General features: G+C 38.6%; 1 protein-coding gene across 6 annotated transcripts in view; it reads right to left on the bottom strand.

Moving 5' to 3' along the window:
- The window catches only part of SOS1 (SOS Ras/Rac guanine nucleotide exchange factor 1), a 46,669-nt gene that overhangs the window by 5,329 nt on the left and 15,254 nt on the right, over positions 1-26,086 (bottom strand). For all 6 annotated transcript variants that reach the window (XR_008429703.1, XR_008429702.1, XR_008429706.1 and 3 more), the window contains exons 7-21: positions 25,268-25,378; positions 25,060-25,158; positions 14,127-14,254; positions 12,710-13,365; positions 8,296-8,377; positions 7,949-8,071; positions 7,701-7,804; positions 6,338-6,560; positions 5,567-5,686; positions 5,090-5,252; positions 4,634-4,751; positions 3,217-3,389; positions 2,200-2,316; positions 1,771-2,035; positions 605-723 (exon numbers count right to left, since the gene is read on the bottom strand). Coding sequence is in view for 1 of the 6 variants with exons in the window: in XM_053936935.1 (XP_053792910.1) it covers positions 605-723; positions 1,771-2,035; positions 2,200-2,316; positions 3,217-3,389; positions 4,634-4,751; positions 5,090-5,252; positions 5,567-5,686; positions 6,338-6,560; positions 7,701-7,804; positions 7,949-8,071; positions 8,296-8,377; positions 12,710-13,365; positions 14,127-14,254; positions 25,060-25,158; positions 25,268-25,378 (2,601 nt within the window). In the remaining 5 variants the exon portion in view is untranslated. The remainder of the gene's footprint in view (positions 1-604; positions 724-1,770; positions 2,036-2,199; positions 2,317-3,216; positions 3,390-4,633; positions 4,752-5,089; positions 5,253-5,566; positions 5,687-6,337; positions 6,561-7,700; positions 7,805-7,948; positions 8,072-8,295; positions 8,378-12,709; positions 13,366-14,126; positions 14,255-25,059; positions 25,159-25,267; positions 25,379-26,086) is intronic.

The raw sequence follows: 26,086 nt of genomic DNA, 5'->3' as shown, positions 1-26,086 counted from the left end.
ACTCTGAAGTCACAAACAAGCTTCCACTGAAATCAGGTGAAATTTGACAGTGTCTGCAACAAAGGTTGGATCAGATCCCAGCTGCCAGACAAATGCAAAAGGAAAATGTAGCAATGGCTTAAGCAGGCAGGCAGACAGGATGGGTAAGCAAGAGAGGAAAGCAAACACTTGAGCTCCAAAGCATGAGGATCAAATATTCTGGTGAAACTTTCCAGAGGACTGAGCTGTGCACAGCAGTTTCCACCATTACTGTTCATCAGTTCTTACTCTTATTCATATATCCTAAAACGATACTCTGGAACAATTAATCCCAGATGGAAACACCTGCCTGAAACCTCAAGTTCTCACAGGCAATGCAAGGGCCTGAGCACAGCACATCAGTAGATGAGACATTTCTAACTCTAAATTTAGGTCCCATCTGGTTTCATTTGTTTGAGGTCAAGACATAGTGAGGCAGAGCTGTGAAGGCTTGAAATACAAGGCTGCTTACTCTTTCACATGCAGTTCTTCAAAAAATAAATGTACTGTCTTTGAGATTTACTTTTCTGTCATACCCACCCCTCTTCTCCCAGAAAAACAAATGACCTTTTTCCTGCTTACTTACTTTTGATGGGGAGGATTCAGCTGGGGCAGATTCTGGTCTTCTTCGTGGAGGAACAGGAGGAGGGACAGGAGCATCATCTGAAGTTTTGGTAAAGTTTATGGATGACACAGAAGCAGATCCTAAGGGACAGAAAAAAAACCATTGATAACGATGAACTTTTGGCTCAATATTGCTGCCAATAGAGGTGCCATAAATAATAAAGCAATTGCTCATAAAAAGCATCATGAATCAAGGAAGTGGTAAATAAAGACAATGAAACAAGCCTCTAACTTGCAGCTGCCAGAGAAGCTGCTTTTCTGAGCTGCAAAGATCTCTGTGCCATCAGCTCCTGAACTTTCTTAAGTAATCCTTGAGACCAAAACCACACCACAAACTTGTTCTTATGTCACAACAGCACTAAAACAATATCCTGAACCTGCAACCAATGGACCAAACAACAAAGAAATGCTTTCTCCAGAGGCTTTCCAAAGACCTGGCTTGGACACTCAGCAATGGCACAGCTCTGCTAAGGAACTTCTGCCTTTAGGAAGTCATTTCACCTCCTTGTGGCAACCAGCTGAACACAGGAGTATCCTCTGAAAACCCTCATATGTGAAAGGAGCCTACATCCATTATTAAATACTGAGGGCACACCATAAAATATGAGCTTCCTTCTATGTTGGGAAAGGCAGAAGAAAAAGAGGTGTGGATAGGTCCTGATGGATTTAAAGCAAGTAAATACTGATTTTAAGTTCTGCAGGAAAACCGTCCATGTACACTGAAATGAGTTCTGAATTGCAGGCAGCAGAATAAGGCACCTACAAACAACCCATTTTTTATTCTCAGTGTTCACCATCAGATACTCACCAAATACATTCATGCACACACATCTCACGAGTTTGTTTGGGACACATACGGGCCCTAGAGATTACCTCTGCCTTCAGTTCTGACAGGTCCTCCAAAGACTTGTAACAGTCCCTATATAATACACCTAATTCTGTTCAGTTTTCTCCTTTACAACAAAAACTTTTTAAAGGAAAAAGAGAGTAAGAAATACTGAAAGCCTTTGATCTGCAAGGAGACAAAAGCAATGATTTTTACAGCCGCTGAAGAAGGCTAAACCTGATTTCCCCTGCCTAACACCACAAAATAGTGGTGAGTGGCACGTGCTGTCTGTGAGCACCTACTTGTGTGGAAAGGGCTGGAGGGGTCCGAGTCGAAGACGCTGCAGGCGTCGGTGGTGCTGGAAGTGGCAGAAGCCGGGGGTGGGGTCAGCGGGGTGCGCGGCGAGTTCGGCGCAGACGCCGTGGCTTCCGTCTCGCTCTCCGGGATGCGGCTGTAGCTGATTTTCCTTGGCTCCTGCTGCAGGGGGGTGGGATGTCTCATGGTACCTGGCCTTGGGTTAGAGGGACGAACACCCGGGGACTTGAGAGGGTAGCTGTACTTCTTGGGCTGAAAGGACAGAAAATATCAACCAAAATCAAAAGGCTTAAATGGGGATCGCTTAAAATGTTGCTTTGCAGTCATGAAGTCAGAGATCTGAAATCACTTCTGCCATCTCTGAAAGACAAATGCAAGCACTTTTTGAAAAAGAAACACAAAAATCAAATACTAACAAATCTTGGAGGAGGCTTGACATTTCGTGGCTCTATCTCCAGTGACTTGTTGAACAGATAATCTGTAAATTCTGTCTCCACGCTGTTTCCCATTGGATTCAGGTTTTCAAAAAATCTCTGCAATACAAGAAGGCAGACAACTTGTCAGCTAAGATGCTTCTTAATACTGCTTGTTTCTACAGCACAAATGATCCCAACTGTTCAAGAGAAGAGCGAAAATGCTGGAGTCAGAGGTAATGACAGACTTAAGCTATTAAATCTGCTTGTTGCCACGCCTTTTTTGGACATTGCTACTGCTGTGCTTGGCCTGAAAACCAGCTGTGCAAGTACCCTAAATGCTTTCTGCAGTGCAAAATCAGACCAGGTTTGCTCAAACACTTCCAGAAGAGGCTGCAAACAATCCATCTTTACACTGATGCAGGGAAGACTGCTACCACAATGCATTCTATCAAACCCTGAGAAGAGCAAATTAAAAAAAAAACCTTGCAGAATCTCTTAAGATAACCTATCCTGTGACTCTCTGAAAGCACACAGCTCAAAAGATGGTAAGAAAAAAAGGAAGAAAGGAAAGCAACCAGAGAGGATACTGCTTAGACAACACCTCAGACCAAGGAAAACAAACACCAGGAGAAAGAAAGAAGCATCATCTCCATCAACAGATGATGTAAGCACAGTGCTATCAGGTAAACATAAAAGCAGTGTAACAGAGGAGGAAAAGACAGCTGGGCTCACTGGACAAATAATTGCAACTGAGTGAAGGACAATGAGAATCTGCCAGTTTCAGTTCCTGTCTAACACTGATCAATAAGAAGATCTACCAATGTCCCAACAGCTGAGAAAAAAAATGAAACAAACCCAAGAAACTGCAAGCATGGAGCTTTCTGCCCTTTCTGAGAGGTTTTATGACAGATGTGCTGCTCATCTCTGGTTCAGTCAGACTGAATCTATGTGAATTCAGTGTGTCCTCATGGTCTGTCAGCTGGCAGAATCACCACAGAAGGAAACTGTGTCACTCACCCTGATGTCAAATTCCACTCTTAAACAATATGGCTGGTTCTGGTACTGCTGGATCTCCCCTGTTATCTCAGCTACCTTCCTTCTCTTGCTGAAGTTTATAAGGTCTTTCCCATGGCGCTTGAGAAATTCAGGATTGCCTTCTTCTGTTTTCAAAATGTTGGTTAAGTAAATCCCTAAACAGCACAGAAGAGGTTTTCAACACAGAGTACAAAACAAGGAGGAAGTCACAACTGGAATACAAGGAATTCTTAAAAAAATTTAATTTGTGCACTGCAATTATTTAGAAAATGCCTCTGTTAGGGTCAATAAGAGAATTGCACCTCACCTTCCAATAAGGGCAACAATTTAAATATTTTAACATGCCTTTTCCAGAAAAATGCCTTTTTGCATCAATGTCCCCAAAGCCTGTGCATCTTTTTAGGAAGCTTACACAACTGAACACAAAAAGAGGACACTGAACAGGAGTGCTTTCCCTTAACTCCTCTTCTCCATTAGACACCCCAGCTAAACTCCAAAACTTATTTTCAAGTTTTATCCTGGCTTCATAAGTGCATCAAATCATTTGATTAGGAAGCAAAAAGTGCTCTCCACTCCACAGATCATGGGGTCTGGAATTGTCATTATGACTTGACATAAATAACTGAAGCTATTCACATGTGACCCTGCTAACCTCTACTCATCTCTGAAGCAGGACAGAAGGTTTCTTAGTTGATCTTATCTTTCTTTGCAGAGCTCTGGAGTATATCTTTCCCCAATCTGTAAAAGGCCAAAAAAGCCATCAACACTATTTTCTTTCAGTTTTGGCTTGAAGCCTATGTTGGACAAGTGCACTGTCCAGACTTGGAACTGATCTGTAGCAAACATTTAAGTGGCTTGCTTAAGAACAGGAGTGACATGTACTTAACATCACAATCTGCTAAATGTCAGCAATCTACTTCAAAGAAGAACTGTTAAATCTGATGATAAAGAGGATGCTTGCTTTCCAAACTCTGTTTCTACAGAAATAAGTCTTTTTAATAGAAATGAGACTGTAGTTGTATTTCTTGGAACACTTGATGAGGAAGAGGATCTTTCTTTTTCTCCCAGACAATGGCAATAATATTTCTAATGTGACTGCCTTCTATTGAGAGTATTTCTGGTTGTAACAGTTCAAACCACACTCAAAGAAAAAATCAGCAAATATGGAAATAGGATATTGCAGATATACTCATTTTTACTGCAAATAACATCTTCAATGAATAGTCACTTCAGGGTTTTTTTTTTTCACATATTCGTGTCTGGGCACCTGAAATTCCAACCCACCTGTCCTGTTAAAATCGACTTTTCTCTCTGTTGTTCACACTCTGTTTAGTCCCTAAGCTCAATACTTTCCAAAGGTTAATGTGGGACATGGCTCATCCAAACCACATGTACTCACCAAAAAAAGGCACACAAGGAGGATTAATGGACCTGAGTTTTGCCAAGTATTTCTTATAATGGTCCTCACTCAGCTCATAAGCTTCTTCTAAGATCTTCTTCTGGCGACTTGGAATTTGCTTAAAAGAGAGATCAAACAGGAGGTTTGGAAAAAGAAGATAAAGGCATGGCCCAGCAACAATACTGAGAGTAATGGTCTCCCACTGGTACTTGAATCAGGGACCACGAGGACAGTGCCCCACCATCCTGAGATGTCTTTCTTAAGTGGGGATGGATTTCTTGCTTCTGAAAACAAGGAAAAAACCCTCTCTCTTACACCCTGGTTGATTAATTTCTTGAGGGATTTACTTTCCTTGCTCCTTGGAAGCAGGTGCTTACTGACAAGACAGGCTTTCAGTGTAGCCAAGGTACCCTGCATGACACTGCCATAGCAAAAGTGGAAAACATTTCACTGTACCTCAAATGTGTGATCCAACCTATAAACTGCTGCGGAGTTCATAGCACTGACAATCTCAAGGACACCATTAAAGTTGTTTAGCTCTTGAAAAACTTGCAGGATCTCAATTATCCGGCTCACTACAATTACTCTTTCCTCTAGGTTTTCTGTTTCTACAATGCATCTAAATACACAAGAACATTGGGGTTTGTATTAAAGAGCTGATGAGGTTTCCAAAGTCAAATACTAAGTTGTAACACAAACAAACACGATTTTATCAAATTACTTGAGGTAGTTCTGAAAATGTCTTAGAGATTTGAAAATATTCTAAGAATAAAAAGCTTGAGACCACTCTGTTAAATTTCTCACAGGGACCAGTTTTAGCATCTAAACACCAAAACAGGAATTCTCCCAGAACAGAATTTTTCACAGTACACTTGTGAATGGACTGTAAATGTCCAGATATGGAATAGGTGCAGATTCAGGAAAGTCACTTACTTCTCAAACCACAGAGTTAGGTTAGTTGTATGCCTTATCATTTTGAGAAGGTTGGGAGAATTAATTTCTTTATCTTCCTTTGTCCACACACTTCCAACTAGTTCTGATGGCTGCACAGCTCTGGAAAAGTAGATGTTTTATCAACAAATGTAACTAAAAGCAGGAAAGAAGGTATTATTTTTCCAAACTCTCTTGATTTTCACTGAATTTGGAATTCATATTTAGAAATAAATTCATATACAATGTTAGGCTGCCCTCATGACTAAACGACTGATATTCTTCTTTAGACTGTAGATATTTCTTAATCTGTGTGACTCTTAAGCATCTCTGTTCATCTAAATGAAGAATGAAATCTCCATCCCATTCACTATAATAAAATGTGAGTTTCCAATGCCTGAATAATTTCTTACAGAGAGCTGATGAGATCTGACACAGTCCTTCATTTGCTACACAAACCAGGATGTGAAGAAAACTGATTTAATAATTGTTCATACTTCTCAAAGGTTGATCTACTCAGAAAATACCAAGAGAAAGCTGGAGCACAAGACAATTAACAGTATGCAACAGTCACACATACTGCACATTAACTTGGGGAGGATAAAACAAATATTATATTTAAGAGAGCTTCCTCTGAAAAATGGAAATGAATACACACCTCTGGTAAAGTCCCTTAATTTCTGTGGGGCTTTACATCAGAGGCCCACAGAAACAATTTCAGGCACGGGGAATATTTGGATTTGTGCCACGTGTTTCTCAGTGGAGGAAAGTTACCTGTAAAAATCTGACTCCAGTAAAGTGAGCTGCCGAGCGATTTCTATGGGATGCAGAGTGAGCAAGTCAAAAGTCTCTGTGTGGCCTGGTTTGCTGATGTGCCACTCAATTGCTGGAGGGGGGCTCTCAAAAGTGATGTTGTGGCTCGGCCCAATGGCTTGTGCCTGCTTTTTCCTGTTGATTATCTTTGTGATGGATTCAACCCACTTCTTCATGGCTTTGCCTGGCACACAGAGAAAATTATTATTTAGTTAATACTGTTTTTTTCCTAAGATATCAGTATAATTCAGGAATCTTTGGATGTAACCCCAAAACCTACTAAACTAAAGCAATCATATATTCCTGAAGATTGGCATTCTCTACACAAGTGTAGAAGTATTCAAAGATAAAAGGAATTCCTCAACAGCCAATGCTAAGCACAACTTTGCCCCAGCACAAATCAGAATACCCAAATTAGACTCCTGCTCTGATTTAGGTGCCTTTCTTTTCTGAGTTTACAGTGAGTTTTTGGGAACAAACCTTGTTTTGCCCAAAATGCACTTCTGCAAACACCTTGAACTTTCTAGTATGGGCAAGAGCACATGATTGCCTCAGATAACCTAGAAAGTCAAAATAACAAACAGGGAGAAGCTTCTTCCTGTACAGCATTTACCATCAAAGAGAATGAAATCGAAAGGCCAAATGCCTTTTTAGCTCTGCACCATAAGAATTTCATGCACCAGTCCATTGAAAATTTCACAGTAACACCCACTGAATTAGCTGCCTCATTCTCCCCTCTTTTTAGTGGCTAAATAACCACTAAGTACTTCTCTGACATAGTCTTTTCCTACAAATTGCTCCTGTGTCTGTCTTGGCTTTCTTTAAAAGGAAACAGGAAAAGTCTGTACAATCACAACGGCAAGGTGTCCTACAGTTCTCATATGCACTGTGAAGTAGCTGGAAACTCTTGTTTCAAGGAAATAATGGTTTCCACCATCCAACTTCACCGTGTAAAGTTTAAAATGACAATCAAAGCAATTACTCTGTCCTGATCATGACTCTGTTCTTATTATTTTTCATTATTTCAGTCCCTCTATGACAAAACTCATTTATGTAATTAACATATTTAACATAATGTAAATTTAATTTCAGTCCCTCTACAACAAAACTCAATTTATGTAAATAACAATCATTATTCTGAACAAGAGCTAGATTTTGAATAATAGCATGTGTGTGGGCTTAAGGGAAGTTTATTTTACACTCTTTATGAAGTATTTAATAAGCAGTCTGTCCTGTTTTTCCTGAAAGCAAAATTGATCACGCTCCATGTCTTTGAAACGGGATGCTTTAGGATAAATGTCAGCACTTAAGGAACTGTAAATACCTCTTACTGTTCCAATGAACTCCTCCAAACGTTTCAGAAGGTCAGCATCTCTCTCAAAGTCATAGAAATGGTGCTCTACCCAGTGTCGACACACATTTAACACTCTGCAAAAGCAAAGCATAAATAAACACTCTACAGCTCAGCCTCTCTTCCCTGTCAGAGCAGCTGCAGGAAAGGCAGCACCAAGAGCAGCCAAAAAGTGGCACTTGAGGAGGACTTTGGGCTGGCTGCAGGGATGCAGCACTCACCGCAGCTGCACAGGTTGAATGTACTCCTTCCTAAACCGTTTCAGCTCTGCGCTAAGGGGCTGGTCTCCGTTCTCCATGGCTATACGGTCGGCTTCCGTGGGCTCAGGCTCTGGAATTTCAAATCTAGCACACAAGATGGGTGTAAGCACTAAGCCTCTGTTACACCAGCCTCGGGCACAAGCTTCTCGATATAAACTTGTACATTTTACTGGCAATCCTTGAATTGGACAACTTTTTAAAAGGTGTTTGAAGCGACTCAAAACCAACTGGAAAGCCAGAATCTTACACAGTCCAAGTAAAAAGAAAAAATGCACTTCATAAGAACAGTATTTTTAACAGTGGCATACCTTTCTATTAGCAAACTCAGCAACTCTTGAGGTCTACAGAAGGATCTATATGTTGTGAGAAAAGTCCGAACAAAGTTGGGATCTAAGACAAAGAATAATTTTACACTTATGTCAGCAATTACCTGGTTTTTTTTTTTCTTTACAATAACTTCAATTATCCATTAAAATTAAGGATGTCACCCTATCAATTTACAGAGAAGATGATGCAAACCGAAATGGCTTTGGTAACAATTCAAAACCTCCTAAAATAGGAGAACTTAAGCAGAATTTAAAAACAATTTTCATTCTGTTGAAGGTTCACAACAATGACTTTCCCCCCGCCCCTTCGATTTTTAAAAGACAAGATTCTTTTCCAATGACTTTGAAATTAATGAATAGATGATTTTATTTATAAGTAAACAACCTTGGTTTTGACAGTGATTGGGACAAGAGAACTCAAAAAACACATCAAGTAACTTTGCAGTGGATAGTAAAGGCCTCTTCCAGGGAAGAATATTTCCCCTAAACTGGCACAACAGATAACCAGGCATGGTTAAGGCAGCCTAGATATTTTTTCACCTGACAGCTATGTTATTTATTTCACTTCTAGAAAATCAACTGATTCCATTTAAATTGACTAATTACATATCAATTAATTTAAAATATGAAAATGTGTCTTAAAAACAATCAAAACAACCAGAAAACCAAAGTGTCTCTCATAATTACAAAAGCAAACCCATTTGTTTTCAAATATGAGGAAATGCAGTGACAGCTCACTGGCACTGCATAGAGCTGACTAGAAACAAGGCTAACACTGTTATCACTGAACAGAATTAATGAGCAGATTGCAACAGCTTTGCATATTAAATCCATATCCAGATTTGAAAACCAAACCCCAGCTGGTAATTGTCCTAACACAGAGTGGCTGAAGAGGAGCTCACAGGACTTGAAGCAAGAATTCCTGTAGGCTGTAACATGTAGGACAAAAAGGCTGCATTATTTGACCTAATGCTCTACTGGTTTTGTTTCCTGGAATATGGATTTTTAGGAGGTGCATTAAAATCCTCCTTAACTCTTTACCAGCATGTTGTACATTTGAATGAACATTCCAACTTCCTGAGATCCTACTGAGTTGTTCATTTGGGCAACAGTTTACTGTGATGTGCTGCACACCTTAACTGTGCCATGTAACACAGCATTTCCTTGGAATTTTGTTGCATGATAATTCTCATTCTTAAACAACTGGCTGTTCTGCTTCTCACATGTCCTTCATTACTCCATTTTTCTAATCATAATCCCTCTCCCACCAGTCCTTGAAACTGTACAGTCCAAAATTATTTTCAAAGGCAGAACTCCAATACTTTTTGCAGAAAAAGAAGGTCATCCCTGTTCACATCATCTTCATCATGAAAATACACAAATTCTGCTGTGCTAAAGAAGCACAGTAACTCATGCTTTCACAGCTTGCAATCTGTACACAGCATCTGCTCTAATTAAGAGATTTTGTCTACATGAAAAATAGAATTTCCATAGCAATTAAGATTTTCCGATCACTGCAAGCTCTGAGTCGTAGCTATTGTTATTTACAGGTAGGGTCAGCATATAAATCCACAATACATATTGAATTTCAAACGACGTAGATCAGAAAATCAAATCTAACTTTGTTATCTTACTAGCAAGGACTGTGACTCAAAATAGTGTACAATATATGAGTAAGTGTTAAAAAAATACAGACAACACCAGTTAGCCAGGATGTCTGCTCATGTGATAATTCTCTCTTCAATGCAGCCAATTTGAAAGCTAAAAAAGAACAATAACTGTTCTACGAGGATTTATAAATAATCACCCTTGAATTCCTTAAGAAAGGAAACGGACACTATGATGACGCACAAGCACTCGACATATCAAAGCTTTAAAAATAGAAGAGTGCTGCCCTATAGATAAAAAAAAAAAAAGCCAAGACTTTAAAATGTTGGTACCACCTAATCCAGCTGCTCTTAAACAAGAATTGGGCAAGAGGAGATAATGAATGCAGAAACACATTAAAACAAAGAAAACCCACCAGAATATGCAAATAGGGTCAGAACCTGAACTTCTAATTGCAGGGCAGTTTCTCTCATGTAAAAATACAAGGAAAGCTGCTTTTGCAGAGGAGATTTCTCTCTGTTTTGCTGCTCCACCACAGGATAGTTTGGACAGTCTGCCACACCTCATGACCAGGTGGCCATCAGGGCTGTCTCCCTGTCTGAGCTGCTGTAGAAGCTGGATGCCTCCCACCCTTGGCAGAATTGTTTCCTTAGAGCTGTCCCTGTTGCACAGCAAAGAAATACTGGCTGATAAAATGGTTTCTCATTTGTCAAGGGGGTGAGGGATGGCAAATAATAAGTCCAACACCTGTATCTACAAATGAGGTGGACTGTGTGGCTCATCATATATTACAAAAAATTGAGACCTGATTTGACTACAGCAACTAACTAAACTGCAACAAATTTGTTTTTGCACCTTTGCAAAGTGCACCTGTAATTATTCCTTACACCACTTGACCTACAAAGATAAAAACCCTAGAGAAAAGCCACAGCTATAGTAAGTACTGTCTTTAGACTGGCAGATCAAGGGCTGACACAACCAGCCACACTGAATTTCAGAAAAATTGCCTCAGAAAGGTAAATACTTGCTGTTCTGGCATCTGAATATAAAGCCAATAAAGACTTTTAAGATTACCATCACACATACCCAACCCTGTGTGGGGCAAGAAAAGCACTTCTACAGTCTGTAGCTGTTTGGTTACATACCAGCAAGGCACTCATCTTCCCAGGTCTCCAAGCAGAGGAGAAGCCTTGAACTCAGCTGATACACTTGTGAAAGAGCTAACCTGGTACTCTGCAGAGCTGCTGCCCTACTCACTGCATCTCACAAGATGCAACAAAACCCTGAATGATTTACATCACAAGTGGACCACGTTTCCTGTACAACAGAGCATTTTTGGTTGAGTCACTCTATCTTTTACTTCTTTGCTGCCCTGGGAAAGACTGCACAGAATGGTGAGAACAATGATGTTTTTCCTCACAGATAACCAATTATAAAACAGAAGGAATAGAAGATAAGAAATTATGCACAATGTAGCAATGCAGCATCACATCAACTAAGATGTTTAAGGCTACAAAGACAAGCTGCATACATTATAAGACAACGATTTTTATCCTTTTGGTCAAAGTCTTTCAGGCCACCTCTCAGTACCCATATTCTCAGTTTTCTCATACAATAGTTTTTGCTAATTCTTTGGCAAAAACAATGGCAGATTTAAAAGTAATAATAGAAAAGTGTCTTCCTTTCTCTAAGGCTGAGTTGTTTGATTTTAACTTTTAACACTTATGACATAAAATGATGTTGATTTTACAATAAATCATGCTTATAAAAATCAAAGTCAAGAGCTAGAAGTTTATAAAGTTACAAGAAAATGAAGAGAGGTATAAAACTGCTCAGGTAAAAACTGCCAGCACAATATTGCATTTGGCTTTCTAGTAAATGTTAGGAAAACTCAAGAAAATTAAAGAAGAGCAAGAATAGTAACGGAGTGAAGAAATATAAGTATTTAAAAAAAGTAAACATAGTACTAAACTATAGGAATTAAATTCTGCTTACTCCTCACTTCTTTCAAACAAATATTCCTGATCTATCTAGGACTGAGCTGCAGAACAACCTACAACAATTAAGACTGTAAAAAGGAAGGAAAAAAATAATTGAAAATTAAAAGCACCAAGATGCATGAAGTTTCAGAATAACTGAGACACAGACAGAATCAGGAAAAAAAATTCAAACCCCAAACACAAGCCCATGCTTTGCAGCACAGCTTATGAAAATCCTGGGCTGCTATCAAGAAGAACCACACACACTGAGGTCAGCCTGGATAACCACATAAATGTCTTTAACATGACTTCAACACAGATAGAAACCCCAAGTCAAAAGTCCTTAAATCAAATCCTCACTGAAGTTCTGATTAAGGCAAAGTGCTGAGGCCAAAGGATGCAAGTGACTGCACCTATCCAGTTGATATTGGTCTTTCCATGATATGTCAGCATGGACACAGGTAATAGCTGATAGAGCACAACCCTGAACTGGAAACACTGGGCCCACAATTCTCTCCCACAGTGCTGGCCCTTCCTGTGTCACCCAGCTTTAGAAGTCTGGAGGGAAGGCAGTTCTTGTAGCTTGGGGCACAAAGGAAAAAGTATTGTCTAGAGCTCAATTGCTGCAGGCCCCCACCCCCATCCCTTGCATGGGAACAATCTTGTGCACATGCAACATCCCATGTGAACTGCCAAGCATATTCACTTCTCACTCACTTTATGCATTTTGCTGTGTGTATTTAACACAGGAAGAGAAGCATGAACAAGTTACTACCTTGAGTTTTGGCTGCACAAACCAAGTGCCTCACCTGCATACATGTGGTATGTCAGCCTCTCGATGAGCTTCACAACAGTTCCTGCCTTGATGATGGGGATTCCAGATTTGGGCTGCATGTTCTCTTCAAACACAATATTCTCTTCAGAGTCGGGTTCTGCAAATCTATAAAGCTCAGGATTTGGAAATCTCATCTGCTCCTCTTTTTCTTCCTGTAACATTGTTACATCCAACATCCTTTCCAGCGTGCTTCTATATTGCAAAGATATCAATGCTGCCATCCAGTTGTTTTTCTCTTCAGCTGATTTAGCAGCAAAAATAACACTGTTCTCATCTTTTAAGATGATTTCAAAAGCATGTCTATACTCATTAGTGTCATCTTTATCATTGATTTGTACCTTTCGCATGAAGAACTTCTCCTTGAGTCGATATTCTGCATTGCTAGCACCAGGAAGTCTTGGCTGGCCATGATTTGACTTACAGCAAATCATCAAGCCATCAAACAGGAATATGTGTCTCTCGTGCTTTGCTCCTACACGTGTGAGTGTTCCTTCCATGATGAACTCGTTACAGCACTGTCCAATGTCTTTACCCTCCCAACCATCAATGTTTTTCTGGATTTCATTCATTTTCTTAATTGCTAGCTGCTTCCCCTTCATCTGCTGAGTATAGAACCGGCATGCGGATTCACTTCAGTGGAGGATGGGAAAAAGGCAGCCTATTAGTACACATGTATTTAAAAAAGCACAACCACCACATCATCCTTCTGAGACATGAGTATTCCACTGAGAATGCAATTTCATCATTCAATATCAGCACCATTGCAAAGTCTTAACTAAAGCATCTCATCTGATAGATTTTCTACTTATCTTCAGCAATAGATGTTTTACCTAAACACAAACAACCAGAGGCAGGCAAGCTGTGAGTGCTTCTTAGCCCAACAAGCCACTCACTTCCATAACCAACAGAACAATTCTAGATGGCATTAATTTGAAACAAGTACATTCAGAAAAAAAACCAAGCTGTTAAATGCATTCATGTTCAAGCCTAAAGGTTACCCTTGACAGCACAAAAATTGTCTGGCAACAAAAATATTGAAACAATTTTAAGAGTAGTTTCAAATTCAAGAACATTCCCTTCTAACTATACAGAAAGGTACTTTTAGAATATTTTTTTATTTATTATCTGAGCCCAATTAATCCACCAATGCCGTAACTTTCTACTTACCAGTGAATTCTCAGAACGTCTCAACTACCAGTTTGCAAGGACACATAGAAATTAGAACTGTTTTAAAACAATAACAAATTATCCTGGCTTTGATGTCACTTCCTCTGAAAAAGCAGGCTTGTCACAAACTATTTTGTTCATTGTTTACTAAAAGAGGAAACCGGGAGCCCTGGATTTATAGCAAAGCATTAAGAGCAGAGAGCAGAAAAACCGGAAACGTTTACCTAAGCCTTCGTTTTGCAAGGCTTTTGGAGCATATCCGTTCCATACTGCTTTGAAGATTTAGCAGGGCAGTTATTGCTTGCTTCAAGCACTCCTTATCCTCTTCATCCTCACTTTTTTCTTCCAATTGCTGTGAACATTGAAAGTCAAAGACAGGAAGTGTTACAAGCATTTTGGTATGTGCAAATCCAGAAGTTTGACCCAGGAAGAAGAAATCTAACCATCTGCTGATTTTCCGTGCTCCTGCTTGTTATAAAAGTTAATGGTAATAATCAGGTGTGCTACTGACACAGGTGAGAGACAACTCCCTGCTAAGAGCCTAATCTCACTAAAATACACACTCAGACACGCAGTATTTATCTCAAACTGGTTGGATTTACCTTACAGCTCCTTAATGGAACCCATTTCAGGTGTTAAATCTTAAGAAGAACAAGCAAGGGAGGAGATCCCCATACACACCATACTATGGAACAAGATCAAATCAGTCTGTAACACATCAACATCCTGGAACAGGCAAGCTGGACCCAAAGCTTAGCAGAATTCCTTCATCACATTTAAAAAAAAGAGGCTTACAAGGACTCTCACCTCACGAATAACAGTCTAATTAATAAATCAGGTGGAAGGGGACCTTGGAAATTATCTCAAGCCAACCTCCAGCACAACTGCAGAGCCAACACAAATCAAGTTGCCCAGAGCCACAATGAGTTTTAAATCTAAAAACTAAACTAAAACTGGGTAAGAAGGATTAACACTTAATATTTTGTGTCTAACTATTGTTATGACAGGTAAATTTTTAAAACAAGATTTGCCATGTTTAAGATCGCTTAAATTGAAGATTTGCATCTCAAATCTTCATTTAAGCACTAAAACGTTTCACATGAGGGAAAAAATAGGTGACTACAGTTGTGGTTTAGATGTCAAACTGAAATAACACCTGCAGAATTATTAATAGACAAGCATTTTGGACACACCAAGAATTAGCTCCACACAATTGAAGGGTTTGTTTTGGTGGTAGAAGTGAAACGAAGGCCAGCATGAACCAGAATGAGACACCCTTGGAAAAAGCAAAATTGTGCCGTTTGATTCCAGTGTAAAATATAAGCATTGTTCTCCAAAATCCAACAGAGTACAACAGTCATCTTTGATATTTTAATGGGTCAGAAAACAGCACTAATTTTTCCCTAACTAGAGTTAATCATTCAATGCAACAGCCCTTAATGCCAAAGACTACTTTATTTGTTTTCAGTCATAGGGATGACCACAAAGTTTATTTTAGGCAGCTTTGGTTCATGTATTGTCATCTGTTGTACTCTCAACCTAAGCAGCATTAGGTGGGAGAGCCTACTTGAGTAACAACCACTGAAATAAGTCTGAGAATGCACCACAACAAGCATTACTCCCCAAAAGATCTCAGGGACATGATATCATCCAAGAAGGAACAGACTACCATCTTCATAATTCCCCTACTCTCCAGATTTCGTGGAGGTATCATCTCCCCTTTGCTTCAGTTTTGCAGATCTGGGTTCAGAGAGGACTTCAGACCAATGAGGCAGGTACAGCACCACTGCCAGAAGTCTTGAAAGAAAGCTTTGAAAAAGCTGTAACTACCTCTAAGATTTTGCATCTTTCCTGCACAAGCATTCAGAGAAGGCTCTTTGCCTTGTGTGCTGCCTTTTTACAAACTTCCATCCAAACAGTCTGGCTGGATTTCCTATAGTTTCTGGGTTGCTACTCTTGAGCAGTGGAAGAGATTGTTTAAGCGTGGTCTCCTTGAAAATAAGCCTTACTAGGTCCTACAATATTCTGTACATTCTCTTCAGAAACAAAACTCATAAAGATTATCATTAACATTCATTACTGCAAAGCATTCTGCTCTTATGTTGCTTTTTACAGCAATCTCTCTCCAGTTGCAAAAATGTAGGTATTTATCCATGTCCCAAAGCAAAATACATACTTGCATATGGAGAAAGCAGTTAATACTTTCCCAACAGGACCCATTGGGAGTAATCCTATTTCCAATGGTAAACAGAAATGAAATCAAAATCCAGTGAGTGTAATTATGCTCCAGGTTTAACATTTAGAAAGTGCTGTGCAGAAATGTGTGTTGTCTTCTACATAACACCAACACAAATGGCAAATCACGCAGTACTCTGAACCACTATGGGGACACTTCTCTGGACATAGGAATTTGGAAGTTTATATTTCAGCATGGTACTGTACAATTACCAAAACCAGACTTAACCAGAATTCAGTGTAAATTACAGCAATGATTTCATCTTACACTGCCCCTGGATAGTTTAGAAAAGGTGGAAAGTGAAATGGCATCACTGAAAAGCACCTAGAAAATATCTCTGCAAATCCTACTCATTCTTCTATAGCTGTGCAGTGCCCCCTAATGAAGAAACCAGGGAGATGCTGAGTAAGTGGTGAGGGGGGTTTTGTTTGGGGGTTGTTTGCTTTTGTTTGGTTTTATACAGGAAGTGCACTGTATACTACAAAATGTATTATAATATTAAGTGAAGGAAGTGCAGACTTCTGATTATCAGTAGTATTACAGAGATTGTGGGTTTTAACAATCTTATGAGAAAATATTGGCTTATCATTCATATGATTCACAATACTACAGGTACAAGACCCTGTTCATTCAAGGAAAACAAACCTGGAAAATAGACTGCTAGGGAAGTCTCCAAAAAAAAGAAAGTACTCTACATTCTAGGCCATAATTTCTGAAGAGACATCAACAAGTGGAAGACAAGGTATTTTGTTCTACCTGTTGCATACCACAAGGATTACATATTTATAAATTCCAAAGAGATAAAAAAGAAATCCTTCTCATGCAGTGCACAGTTAAGACTGTGGTAGTCAACCTCTTACACTGTCAGAGAAGCATCTCTCTGGAAATACAGGGATAGAAAATACATATGAGAACATGCAGATACAACCATTCCAGCAGGCGTCATGACAGATGTGAAGTCTTGTATTTTAGGGTTTGCATCACAACCTAGACTTCTGTCTTCCCAGAAGATTAAGTCTAAGCACTGAAATTTGTGAACTGCAAGTTCCCCAATTCCTCTGGGAATCAAGACCACAGCTTCAATACACAGAAGACAGACCTATTTTGTTCTCAACAATAAAAACCAACAGGGTTTCTTCTCTGACCAAGGCAGGCAGGTCTGCTGGCACTTTGCCACAAACCAATCCTGGAAGGTGGCTCAACAGCATAGAGATACCTGAGAGCACTCTCTGACTTTTTGTAATTCCTAAAAAAACCAAAAAACACCTCAGCCCAAAGCAGCAGTGTACTGGGGACAAAAGAAAGTGTTCTCATATCTAGAAACTTTAATTTTTAGCAAGCATCAGGAAATCATCTGGGACAGTAAATGGGGATAACTGCAGGGAACACTATGCACTTCTGAGAAATGCTAGAAGATTAAAAAGCATCTCGCACTTGAACTTTGAAAAGTCATTTTGCTTTCATATAAACTCAGATAATCTTGAGCACAGTGCAGTAAAAATACTCATACAGTTATTTGTTTATTTACATCTACATTACAGCAGGAGTGTTAGTTGCACTGACAGTGGAACAGAACTTAAATCTTACTGAAGCAATGATAAAAACCTTTTCTCCACTCAAACTTTAATTATGCCTTCTCAGTTTAATTTTAAAAAGTTACATAAAATAGCATATGTCAAATATCAAACCCCAGATATCAGATAATTATTTACAAAAAGCCTTTAGCATTCTCTTGGAAGTACATTTTAAAAGACACAGAAGCTAAAAGGCCCTCGTCTTTTATTTCATGTTATGTTTAACTCAAAGTGGACAAGTGGACAAGTAAACCATCAAAACAGAGGAAAACAAAAAGCATTTCAACTTTTAGTACAAGATTCCTTGTTCCTTCACCTCATAAAATAGACTTAAATACATCTTAAATAGACTTAAAATAGATGCTAAATATATGTTGAAAATTCAAGTACATCAAATGTCATCCAAGCCCAAAAAATGTAAAAACATTTGGGTTGAAGAAACATGTGAATTTAAGGAACTGATACTTTGATTACTCAATGTGAATGTTCTTATTTGGGAAGGTTGTGTGTGTGTATGTGTGAAATCAAAATAATTACATTTCAGAGTTCAATTGCATTACTCTGAAGTGCCATTTTGAAAATCAGGATGGACACTGAGGAAAAGCCAGGAAAAGCCAGGGAGAATTATTATTATTTAATATAATTATTATTATCATTGAGAACTATGTACTACACAAGTCTGTCAGCTGATGTTTCACCAGTTTAACAGTTCAAAGTTCTCTACAACAGGTTCCTTATGTGGCCAATTTGCCACTAGCATTCCCATGAAGAGGTACAGCTTGTCAAAAGACCATATTCCAGATTTGCTCCAGAGCTATGGCACCCTGCTAAGTGTTTCACCTGGTGTCTGCTCAACAGGAAGAGGTGCAATTTTGCTCTCAGTTTTTGCAATTTTGCTCTCAGTTTCTGCAGCTGGGAAGGGATTCATGTACACAATCGATGTTAGGTTACACACTCAGCCTCTCCTTCACCAAGGAAGGGATGAAAAAGCAAAGCCTTTTTTCCAAATGCCTTCTCTGAGGTTCTCACAAAACTATTTCCTAAACATTCAGACTTTTTGTAGGCCACTAGTAGCCATTTATGCATTTTACATTCCATTACTGGGAATGGCTACTTTGCTTATAGGAGGCCTTGACTTCTCCAAGTACAGAAAACCCATTTGCTCTGCATTTTTCAGAAATAATGGGGTTTGGTTTTTTTTTTTTTTTTTTGCATGTGCTGATGTCTCTTCCACAGCAGCATCATTACCTTTCTGCAACAAATGTACAAGTTCACACAGATCCTTCCAGAGCCTTCATGCTCTGAAACTCTCTTCTCTTTTACTGTCACTTTGGTTTGTCTCATCACTATTAGCAGACCTGCAGAATACATTAGAAATTTAAAACTCATAATTTAGTTTATAACATTTAGTTAGATCAGTATTTGAAATATCACAGAATATTTACCTACGTCCTTCCACACTTGTAATTGAGGTCTTCCCTTTTCTTTCCCCAAATTTTCCATCAAAGTAAAGACAATGCAATTTGAAAACATCTTCCCTTTCTTTTTTAATTCCAAAATGGATTAAAATCCACTTTTTCTGCTTTGAAACAATTCAACTCTGATCTCTGCCAGAAAATTTTGCAAGGCTGTAAGCAAAACTGGATGACACCTCTATGTTGGGACAGAAATGTATGAATGTTTGAACAGAAATGTATGAATGGTTGAATGCTATGTAAGGCGAATGCACAATTTCAGAGACCATTCTGGGAACCAAGGGTAGAACCCTGTTGATTTTAAGAGGAACCCCGGTGGTTAAGTAAAAAAACACAGCAGGTGAAATGAAATGAAACAGCAAGTGACAAGAAGAAACCAGAGTTTCCATTCCAAGAAGAATGGAGTTTGTTGTTCCACTTGTGTTTGTTATTTCCTTCATATATCCATCAGTTTCCATTGAATATCTTGAAGTATTGACAGAAAACATAAACCTCCACTGTTACAAGAGAAAGAAAGAAAGTGGGACTAAATCCACAGCTCCACATCCAGAAGTATTTCCAGTGAAGAGATGCAAGCATATGGAAGTCTTAACCATGGCACTACCTCTCTCCAAGGAACTGTCTTTTGTACACAAGGTGGGAGAAGAAGAGGACAGGGAAATACACGACAGTTTTTAAAAGATTATGCAACAATACAAGTGTAGCAGAGACTGTATCATGACTGCCACAGTCACAAAAACTAGGGAGTTGAAAATCCCAGCTAAAATAAGCTTCTTAATATGCAGTCCTCGATGGATTTTGTCAAAGGTTTTATTTAGCAGGGGAAAAAAAATCAAAATTTGTGCAAGTTGCTGTAACACCCATCCATTTTCATGGGAGCTTGGCCTTGGGTGTTCAGCACAAGCTGCTGCCATGGAAGTTGAAAAGCTCTCTACCATCACTAACAGCAGCCACTGAAAAGTGGGAACAAATCAGTTAATACAGCTCTTCTACCTCCCACAGGACTACAGAGCCTTTGCCATGCAGGTGGTTCTGGAAAATTGATTGGAAAACAGGAATTGGAACCCTACGGTTAAACACGTAAGCGAAGTCGTAAGTCTGGAGTTCAGGACGTGCTTCATTTGATTTCCCAAAGAAGTCTGGCCCTGTGACATCCTCCCCCTGCCTCAAGGGATCAAAGCACAGCATTTGTTGTTTCAGGTCCTGCAGGATTGATTGACACAGCTCAAGTGCCACTGAGGACTGTAAGGCAAAGGGTCACAAGGAATATTTTATGCTCACTTTTGTTATATTTTTTCCAGTTTTTGCAGAAAAGCAATTTTAGAGGGATAATAGAAAAAATATTCTCAGAGGTACCTATTTAGAAAGGAAAGGAGATTATTAGAAATTATTAGAAAATTTCCTGGAAAGAGATATCTGCTTCTCAAAATCCCAGATACATCCTGTATATAAGGAAAAAAACCTATGAAGCAAAACATACAGCCCCATTACAACTCCTCAACAGATTACATAAATCACTGCCAAATCAAGTGACAGCCATGTGCACAGATTCATCTGATACAAACACAGGAAACACATCAACGAGTACCACAGCTACAAAGAAAATTAAGGACCAATTCCTTTGATTAACAATAACCAAGTTTCTGGGAAAAGTGCACACACACCCACAAATGTGCGACAAAGTTTTATTTTCCACTATCAACTTCTCCCTTTTGGCTAAAGAACAGACAACTAACTTAAGGCATAAACCCACCAGCACTTAAAGGAGAAAAGAAATAGAAATATTGTCAATTAAACCCCACAAGCACAAAATAAATACAGAATCTCATTTCCTCATTTCACCTGGCTTCTACCACAGGACACAACTCCTGTACCTTTACAACATTCCAGCTGTAATACAAGTCTTAGCTCAACAATATGAAGATTCTTACATTTTTAACCTACTGTCACATTCTAGAAAACCTCTTCTTAGACTTCAGTCCAAATTTTACATCACCCCTTTTTTTTCTCCTAAGAAAAACCCAAATACACTGCATAATCCTTATCACACACTAGCAACACTTTGGCCAAGCTACACTTTCTTTAACACACAGACCTCCAGCTGTCACAGAGACCTAGAACTGCACATTATCTCCAGTGGATCTAATAAGTCATCCACATCTGCAGCTACATACAAGGTATGTAAAATAGTCATATTTCTGCTTTTTATTTATTTAAAATAGTATTGTGCATACAAGTTACTGTCTTTGGAAAGAAGCACTGAACAAAAAGTGATTTCAGAAAGTAAAATCTTGCGCTGGTATTAAGTGAATAATTTCTTGAAATAATTCACAGCTAGTTCAAATCCATTATTTACTGGTTTTAACAGTAATTTAAAGATACTTTGCAAATAGACTAAAGCAGCAGAACGTGTTAATCACAGTGCTCATACTGAAGACAAGCAGTCCAGACAGTGTTGTGAGACAATGATCTATAATTGCAGATATTGTAAAACCTTTGCAGACTGACAAAGTTCAACTAATTAAGACTTTGATTCTCCACCCTGGGCTGGGTTACACCACTTAGAGATGGGATTGCAAACTGAATTCACTCAATTTGTTACACTCTGGAACATGACACTGTTTGGTGATACAAGGCTGAGAAGCAAAGTGAAGTCAAAGCCCAAAATACTTTGGGATGTGCTGCCCAATAAAACACAGCAAGAAACTTAGGGGATCAAGCTCAAGATACTCTAGTCCTAACCTAACATTGTACTACCTTGTGCCTTCTTCAGCAACATGTAACAAATTTAATACCAACAGCTTGGGAAAAGGAGAGGTTATCATCTTGAAAGACCATGCCAAACCAGAATTATTATTTTTACTATTATTATTATTTTTATTATTATTTACTATTAGCATGGTGAAAGAGGAAGACAAAAAGTTCAACTGAGGAGTATTTCTACTTGAGCTGAATTGCCAGTCAGTAAAACCTGAAAAGTTACTTATCATCTAAGAACAAAGTTTGAAAAAAAATAAATACCACATAATAGATGCTGCTGTGAAATGAAAGCATCCTGAGATTTTTAGTATATAATAGATAGAATTCCAATTAAAATATAAATATTAAAAATATCAGCATTAATTTAAAATATTAAAATATATTAGCAAAGAGATGATAGTTACCATTCCTAAGTCATGGGACTCAAGTCTGCACTTGGCTTAAAAAAAATCCCAACCACACAAAATCCCTACCAAGTTCTCCTGTTGCCTAGAATATATTGTTTTACCTAAGCAATGTTTATATATGCTTTGCAGCATTTCTACCTGGAAAAAAAAAAGAACTTTAAAGTAATCTATTCACCCAATGAAAGAGTATCATACATCCATACAAATATGCAGCATTTAGAACAGTGCCCAATTCAAAGATCTTGAAAACCTGTTTCTTCAATTACTAAATATTATAATGATTTAGAAAAGCTCATTTATTATGTGAACATCTGCAGAAAAGTGCAGTTTCACACAAAGCTGCTCCTATATGGTTCCTATATAAAAGTTTGAGGACTTTCAGGTTGGTTGAAGGAAAACACAGCCCTTAGTCTTATGCTAATTACCCAAAAATGTAACAGCAAGAAGATTCAGCTAAAAACAGAATATGCATTTGTGCATTCCTGGTGTCCTGGACAACTTCAGGAGGGCTTTAGTTTCTAAATAGGATAACCTTTAGTGAATGGAAATTTTCTTTTGTTTGTAGTCTGGATAGTTAGAAGTTAACTGAAATAGATTGCATTTTAAATAGATTACTTACAAATATACAACATTATACAAAACAGCTCAAAGATAAATGCTAACTTCTCTATCCTTAAGTATATCTATATTCAAGAGAAATCAAATGTTTTTCCACATGCTACTTTGCCAACATTTTGTCTCTTCATTACCAGAGGTCCATTTTCATTGCATTTTTAACTTGATTATTCATAGACATGCCTGCAATCACTAACTCAGGCCTCTTACCACACAAGAGAATTCAATATCTCCTATCAGTGGAACTGTCAGGATGATATAATTGCACAAATATCCTTCTGTGGCAGATAAAAATCAAGCTGGAATCTGTTCAGAGATTCCAGATATAAGGAAGAAAATGTTACTGCTAGCAAAGGCTATTTGAGGCAGGATTTGTATTGAATTGCACATTGATGTACTCATTGACAGCTGAAGAAGCTGCCACCAGAGATGATATCTCTCTCTTCATGTGCACCTATTATCCATCACTGCCTATTTTGTGTACATGATATGTGTGTGCTGACAGACCACAGTGACAGGTGTCCAACTAAAACGTGACAGGAGCAACATGGTGGGAAGAAAACCCGGGAGGTTATTATCAGATACAGAATAAAATCCAGCACAACAGTATCAGACTGACAGGGTAGAGGAGTTATGTGTGTTTCTGTGTGCAGAGCATGAATGTGAGAAGAAGAATTTTTCACAAAGCAGAGGTCATGAGTTGCAAAAAGACTGATAAACTTTGGAGGGGGTGGGAGGGTGTCAGCTTAGACTCCAGCCTGCCCTAGAAAAGGCAAACACGGCCTGCTCCCTGTTCCATAGGCACACGTGCTCTCCCTTCCCCCCTAAAACTGCCAGTGGCAAGAAGCAAGGCAGGATGGCTGGGTGTCAGACAACAGTAATCCCTCATGCTTTGTCCATTAGGTAATACAGTGCCATGCTCACATGGAAGTATGCAAAACCTTCAGTACTGCATTTTGAGACTGTGTGATAACAGCGTGAGCAGAGAAACCTTATGTCTGTGCAGGTCTTTATTGTACAAAATGCAAACAAGCTGTGTCAAAGCTCCCTTCCAATGGACTGCCATGAAAGGAAATGCTTCGTATTTTAAAGATTTCTGAAGTCAAACCAAACCCATGAATGAGACAAACAAGTCAGGCACACATCCTAAAATTTTTCAAAAAACATGTTATACAAGACGTGCTACGTGCCAAAAGTGTACATGTAGCTAAATCAGTAAAAATGGAGTTACAACTGCAGACACTTATACTCAAAGATGAACTACTGGCTTATCCAAAGACAACCAACCAAACATTCAAGGAAACACAACAGATTTCTTAAAAATTGTTTTGGTTTTTCACTTGTTTGGTTTTTTTTTTTTTTTTTTTTTTGGTTTTACTTCTGATCCAAATTTTCATAAATAGTTGTTTGAAACACTGTATACCTTATGAATTTCCATTAAGCCCAAAAGATAATCCTACTGGAACATTTTCCTCAAAATGCTTTATACTCCCTAAAGATCATTATGCAATACTGATACGTGACCCAGAGAAACGTTCTGCAGCTATTATATATTATTGTTACCCTATCAATGCAAGGTCTAATTACAAATAGCCCAAGTATAAATATTAACCAAGCCTTCCCTTTGAAGGAAAGATATCACTTTACAATTCCTTGGGATGCACATGGGAAGAACACTGAAGCTTTTATTAAAATAAAATGAAGTCTGAAGGGAATCTTGCTGTGATTTCAAATTTACAAAGTAACAGCTTGAGAAAGCTTGGACATTTCTTGTAACACAGCCATGTGCCATCACCTCCTAGCACTGTTGAAACAATCATTCCAAGAATATGAGTGTGTAGATCTCTACTGCTTTCTAGATTGATAGACTATTCAACAGAAATCATTATCAGCTGATATCAAATTAATTATAGCATCCACCTGCAGAGCACACAGCCTGCTTTTCTCTCAACACAGCACTTTTGTTATTCACATTCTAGTAAAAGATTTTACACCTAACTGAGCACACAAAGCTCTCACCTAACACTGAGAACCATGAAAAAAAAAAAACCCAAACCCCCAAACATATCAGATTTACACAATATTCTTACTTTTAGCAGTTCAAAATAATGAAGACAGTGGTAAACAGGGGCGAGGAGGAGCCGGGGTAGAACATACTGAACAGCTTCTTTAAAGCCTTCACCTATTGACTAGAAACAAAATAAGTTTCAGTCTTAAACCAATACATGTACCGAAGCAATAAGACAATGTAATTAACATGGTAATATCAACAGCATGTCTTATTTAAAGGCAAGTTACCTGTAAATAAAATGCTGCTCCTGGCTTTGATAATTGACTTAGAAAGTGATCGTGAAACCCAGGTCGTAAAATATCTTGTGCATATGATTCATATGGATCAAATGCTAGTTCCTAAAAAGAGATACAGAATAATTTTACAATCATAGAATCCCAGAATGGCTTGGGTTGGAAGGGACTTTAAAGATCTTCTAGTTCCAATCCCCCTGCCATGGGCAGGCAAGCCATCAATTTACAAAATTGATTTAACATCTAAACTTCCACATTTCTTATAGAAAATACATATCCTACATAGGAGAGACTTTTCTGTATACTTTTTCTGCATACTTTTCCCAATACATTCTGCAGACTTTTCCCATACTTTTCACTTACAGAGAAGAATCCATACTTTTACATGCACAGACTCATGGATTAAATCAGTCTAAAAGAGATCTCAGGAAATCAACTGGTCCAATTCTTTGTTCAAAGCAGTGCCCACCTCAGGGCTAAAGACAGATGCATCATTCAAGCTGGCTGAGAATGCTCAGGGTCTCTCATCCTGTTGAGCTCTAACTCTAAGAACAGAGGCACCAAAACGTCTCTGGGCAGCCTATCCCAATGTTCAATTGTTTCCATTGTAAATTTCCTCCTCTCCCCCCAGTATCTAATCAGGATTCATCTTTTTGTCATTTTCATGTCTTCTCACTCTTCTCACAGTTCTCAACTGAGAATCTGCCTTGGCCATCTTCACACCTTCCCTTCAGGTAACTAAAGACAGCAGTAAGATCTCCTGCTTCAGCCTTACCAAGAATCAACAAAACCAGCAGTCTCAACCCTCTTTGT

Source organism: Vidua chalybeata, chromosome 3, assembly GCF_026979565.1.
Source record: "Vidua chalybeata isolate OUT-0048 chromosome 3, bVidCha1 merged haplotype, whole genome shotgun sequence".
NCBI lineage: Eukaryota > Metazoa > Chordata > Aves > Passeriformes > Viduidae > Vidua > Vidua chalybeata.
This window is presented reverse-complemented; position numbering and strand designations above follow the sequence as displayed.